Here is a 5,805-nt window from a genome sequence, read left to right as displayed (position 1 = left end):
AATTCTACTATCGTTTACACACCCTTATATCCCTCTGTGACTTCCTTTTGGTAAAACACAAAAGCAGAAACTTTGAAGAATGTTCACGTTGCACAGTACACTAGAGGTAGATTGCGAGAAGGGATGTAAAGGTCACGCTTTATTTTAGGGTTCAGTTCCTGCTAATAACAAACCAATAACTGACTTTTTCATCTATAACCTCCTAATCTGCTGCTTATTTTTACTGCAGTATTTAAGTTTAGGTATTGGATAGGATTAGGGATGTAGAACATGATCATGTGAAATATTTAATTTATAATTACTAATAAAAAGTCAATATGTTCATAATAGGCATGCTAATAAGCAACTAGTGAGAATTGGTCACTATACTACTTACCCTTTGTGTTTCTAATAAATAATAAAACAAAAACGTTATAGATACGACCAGATGGACAAAAAATGACAATATAAAAGCACAAGCACAACATAAAAATAAAAAAAAATACACAAAGTATTACAAAATCTTTAACAAAAATAAAAATGGAAAATAGCAAAATAAACCTAATTTAAACTGTTGATAAAAACCGTAATAATATATTTGACACTGAAATAAGTAGTCTAGATTTAAAATACGTTCATAAGTTCATATATTTCATATGATAGATTGAAATATATTTATATGCCACAATTTTACAATGCTTTTTTGGTTGTTTTTTGTTTTCTGGAAAATGCTTAGTTGGTCACACTTTACAGTGTAAAGTTTTATTAGTTAACATTAGTTGACTACATTAGTTAACATGAACTAAGAATGAACAATACTTTTTATTTATTAATAGTGTGTGAACATGAACTAACAATGAATGACTGCATTTTAACATGAACAAATATTAATAAAGATTGTAATAAATGTAAATGTAACAAATGACAACTTAGTTTGAAATGTGGTTCAAAGATGTTTCAGCCTCGGCACGTGTGGCGGCCATTATTTACGTCCTGCGTTTGTGTTTTGCGAACAGGTGTTACACAAAAACCAATGGCACTTTCACGGGCGGCACTCTCCCTCTAATGCACCGCGTGGCAGCGCGCCAACCCGACGGGCTGGAAATGATGCCCCTCAACCCTGTTTTGTCTCGCTGCCATGGACGTGACAGCCCACAGCTCAACGGCTCCCAGGAGAGAGATCCAGCCGAAGAGGCTGAGGAGGGCAAGGCTCCACCCCTTTCCCAGAATTCCCCTTGTCTGCCAGTGGAAACAAAGTCCACCCTCGAGCAGCAGAGAGGTGAGAGAGTTTCAATTCTATAAAGAGCTCTCTGATTCACTCCGCACTCCCTCTGAATGAGGAAAGTCAGTGTTTCTTCTTGCTCTTCAGGAAATTACTGCATTGGCAAACTGTAAATTACCCATCATGCGATATTATTTTACCTGACTAGACTGCTGCATACTGGACTGCATAAATCTGTTTGTGCGTGTGTGCAACAGGGGTTCAGCCCATGCAGCTTGAAGACTCGGAGGGTCCTGTGGTGTGTTGGGAACGGCTGGGACTGCCCGATCTGGACTGTAAGGAAAAAACAGCCTGGATCTCTACTGGAAGCCTGACTGGAGATCTCATCCAGCCTAGCATACAAGAGATCTGAACACGTCTAAACCAGAAAACACTTCTGCATCAAATACACTTAACACAAGAAAGAGGACGTGAGCAATTGGGAATAGGAACATGAACAATAATAAAATCTGTAAAAACGAAACGGCCAGTGATGGATTGGTCAGAGACATTGCGTGACTTGAAATGGACACTAAACTGACTGCTTGCAGAGCTGGAGAAGACTGACAAGAGAAAGCAGAACGGAAGAGACTTTTAGGCAAAAATGATGGAAGACTCAAAGGCTGAAATGATCCCACTTGTGAGAGGACTTTTAAAAGTAAAAGCAAAAACTCTTTAGATTACTTATTTATTTTTTGTAGTAGTAAAATATTATTTCATATGAATGTATCTGTTGTAAGAAAAAAGTTTGTCTTTTATATTATTTATGCTTTTTTTTTTTTTTTGATGATGATGATGATGAGAAACTTTTTATTTTTTGTTGTTTATTTGACTTGTTTTTTTTTGTTTTTTTTCCACACAGTGTGGAGTTTAGCCATTGTATGTGTAAAGTTTTGTAATAATATAAAGAGAAGATTAAGTATTACACCTATCTATTTCCTCCTTTGAAGTTTTAATGCTATACCATACGCTCTCAAACTGCCAAATTTTGACAAATATTAACAGTTTCATATGGCCCCTCAACATGGTTTATTTCACCCATAAAACACATATGTTATCCACATCTGGAACTTGGGAAGCCTGCAAGCTCTCAACGTTTGGTTTTGTGGTCTTCACCTAGTCTAAAATTAGTTTGCTCCCACTATAATCAATAAAGCAGTCTGCACTGTCAGTGCCTGAGGGATATCAGAAATATCTGCTCAAGTATCCGGTAATTGCAACAGCTCTTTGAAGTTTCCCACAGTCAATCCCAGCAGCCTCCCAGCCACACCTCCTCGCTGCTCTCTACAACTCTTTGTTAACCATAAACAAACATTTGAGTGCTTGAATGACCTTTGACCTTCCCAGACTGCTTTGAAAGGCACTGGTCTTGTAGACACCACGTGAGTGTTTTTGTTTGTTGCTTAGTGGTCTGCTTATTCCAGTTTCAGATGTGGTTTGTACTCAAGCTGACTGTCTACATGAGCAGATTCACAAAGGGCGGATTGTGCATTGTCATTGTCACTTTAATGGCTGATTTCAGACTGGCCGGATTAAGAAGATGTGCTTTCATAATTTCATGGGATATGGCCGATGAAATTATGAAAACACATCCTCTTGATGTGCTATGGAAGCATACAGTAACTTTCAGACGCCAAACATCCTCCACCATCATCCATAAAGAGCATTTACTGATACCGGGCTTCAAAACTCCTGAACTTTTGCACTGATCACTGACAACTGCAGTGATGATAAAAATGAATGCTCCCTATTCAAACAGAGACTCCTGGCTACACCTTTCCTGTAAAAGCACATAGAAAGTCAAATGCTCTCCAAACACAGCTCTGATAGGTACAAACCCCATCTATAGCTCAACCAAAGCCAAGATTTAAAAGAAAACAGATAAGCTCATATTCCTGATATAAAATGCATCCACTAGCTATTTTTGGTTATTAAAGAAAACGCTTTCATGTCAACAGTACGAGTTAGAAGTTTTCAGTATTTCCACAAGGGGCAGTATAGAAGTGTAAATTATTTTATTTTCAGTTTTCACTGTTGTCATGGTGGAGAAACAGTCAGGGGAGAATCTTGCTAAACAAATTAAAGTCAGTGTTTATAGCCATGTTCCTAAATATTAATGCAGACTTTTGAATGCTATTTTATCGCACCCTAGAGTACTGAGGCTTGTTGCTGCCGAAATATGCAAAAATACAGAAAGTATTCTACGCTACACTCTAAAAGTTGTTTAGAATTTAATTGATTAAATGTTGTCATTATTTCTCTTATTTTAGCTTAAAAAAATAGTGAGGTTTATTGTACTTGGTCTAACTTGATATCCTTGAACTAAGCCTTTGTCATGTTATAACATTATAACTTGCTTAACCATGACTGGGATGTTGAACCTGTGTATATTTCTAAGTAAAGTAGGCTGGTTGGAGTAGATATTGGCTAACAGAGCTGTCAGCTTTTAGTCTCATAGTCCTCAGTAAACCCAGTCAGTGTCCTTCAATTATAGTGCCAGCACTGCCACCAGACACTCAGACCTGCTGGTTATTCCCTACAAACCCATTGACATCATGACACTTCCATCTGTCATTTTTGGTTGGAAAGAATAATGAAGATGGAACAAAGACAGCAGGTCTTGCTGTTGCCAGATTGTGGTGAACCGTTTAGCGCACAATCCAGGCCACTTCAAGGTAGTTTCCTGATTTCTGGCTGGGCTTACGGTGTCTGGATTTTAAAATTTCCCTTCTGTTCCACTGGGCTTCATTTGGAAAACCAAAGCCAGGATCTAAACAACAGGCAAAGGTAGGCTTAGAAACCTGAAGCATATCAGATCACACAATGATATCAAAGCTTATCCTCCCGGACCTGTGAATTTTGCTTCAGTATTGTGAAGATGACTTTTAGAGCGGTGACAAAGTATAGCTTTAGCCACAAAGGCATTCCTGTTGCTCAAATAATAGAGCAGGATTGTAGTAGCGCCAAGGTCAAGGGTTCAATTCCCAGGGAATGCTAAAACTGATCAAATGGATGCCTTAAATGAAGTGCTCTTAGGTTAAAAATGATCGCAAAATGAAAAAATGTGCCCAAGAGAATCAGAACTTTTTGGCAAGGTACTAAAGCCATTTAGATCAGGTGCTAAAACCATACTCTACTACCTGGATTGGCAACTTAGACAAAACTGCAGAGTTTAGTGCCCTAATACAACATACATGCCTGTAATTCTTTTTTTGTAATTATGAAAACATGAAAATGTACAAAAAAATGTACAAAATCAGTTACTGGTGTGGTACCTTTTAGGTACCAGTTAGGTGCAAATGTCTACCGTATAAAAGAAACTCTGGCAGTTATAATTTCTGCACCTTTATTTCTGAGAATGCAGGTAAGATTGTTGATTAGGTATGGAACTAAACTCTGTAGGTCAGTGGCCCTCCAGGACTAGAACTGCCAAACCCCTCTATTGAGAAAGAGTCCAGGAACAATAGATGGGAAAAGGATACTGAAAAAGAATAAAGTTACTGTGGCACAGAGAGAAAGAAGAGAGATGTTGACAGAGGTCTCAGGTCATTTGATGAAATGAAGATAAGGTTGTGGACCTCCTGATGAAGACCTGCTTCTGTATGAAGTTGCTCTCTACTTACCCAGCCTCAACCCTGTTCTTTAGCCTCCTGCGCAGCACTCAGACCCCTTATTAAGGGCACCATGGGAACAAATGTGCCCATTGTCCACCCCAAAAATTCCTCCTTCAGTCTCTGAGAGGACCTGTTAGCGCCCTTTCCAACCCCCTCCTCCGCCCACCATTCTTCGCCTGTCTCTTTGGCACACCCTGAATGAATGTAACACTCATGAATTAGGCCCTGATTCTTTCTTTTTTCTCGTCTCTTGTTCTGAGAGTGGCCTGATTTGACTTGGCTTCCAAGCCATTTATCCACGAGAGGTTACAAAACCGCATAAAGACTCTGGGACTCTGGCCCTCCCCCAGATTTCTATTATTTTAAGCAAATTTCAGCCCCATAATCAGTGTTGTACAAATAAACTACCATTTTCTTGACCAAGATCTCCACAGCCGACAGGAAATGTATGCAAGACTTAGCAGATCAGCTGATGATTGGGTTGTTATTCCATATGGGGTTTGAATTACGGATGGCTATCACTATATTTCTGTTGTGTGGAAGGGATAAAGGTCTCATAATGTTAATTTACAAGCTTTCTGTTATTCCTGAGGTCTGACCTGCGTTACGCTTCTGAGTTCCGTGTGTCTGTGTTTCTACTCATAATTAGACCAATGATGACAAGTCACTTAAACATGCTGACAGCACTAGCCCTTACCTCAGTCAACCTTCACAACATTTTCCAATCTCATTTGACGATGTGTGAAAATATTTTTTTTTTCTTGCCTTGTGGTGTGGGAGAAAGAGTGCAATGATTTTACAAGGTGTAATATAATTGTTTATCCTGGAACACTATTTCTATTAGACAATCATGAATTTCAAAACGTGATACTTCATTTCTTCTGTGGAAAAGACAAATTAATTAATATTTTGATGGGTCAAATCCATATAGTGGCAGGACATAAAGCACCT

General features: G+C 38.6%; 1 protein-coding gene across 1 annotated transcript in view; it reads left to right on the top strand.

Moving 5' to 3' along the window:
* Positions 1-2,165, top strand: part of cdon (cell adhesion associated, oncogene regulated) — a 37,236-nt gene extending 35,071 nt beyond the window's left edge. The window contains exons 18-19 of the mRNA XM_043216789.1: positions 996-1,258; positions 1,459-2,165. Coding sequence (XP_043072724.1) covers positions 996-1,258; positions 1,459-1,613 — 418 coding nt within the window. The 3' untranslated portion in view covers positions 1,614-2,165. The remainder of the gene's footprint in view (positions 1-995; positions 1,259-1,458) is intronic.
* The last annotated feature ends 3,640 nt before the right edge of the window (positions 2,166-5,805 follow it).

This window comes from Puntigrus tetrazona, chromosome 18 (genome assembly GCF_018831695.1).
Source record: "Puntigrus tetrazona isolate hp1 chromosome 18, ASM1883169v1, whole genome shotgun sequence".
Taxonomy (NCBI): Eukaryota; Metazoa; Chordata; class Actinopteri; order Cypriniformes; family Cyprinidae; genus Puntigrus; species Puntigrus tetrazona.
This window is presented reverse-complemented; position numbering and strand designations above follow the sequence as displayed.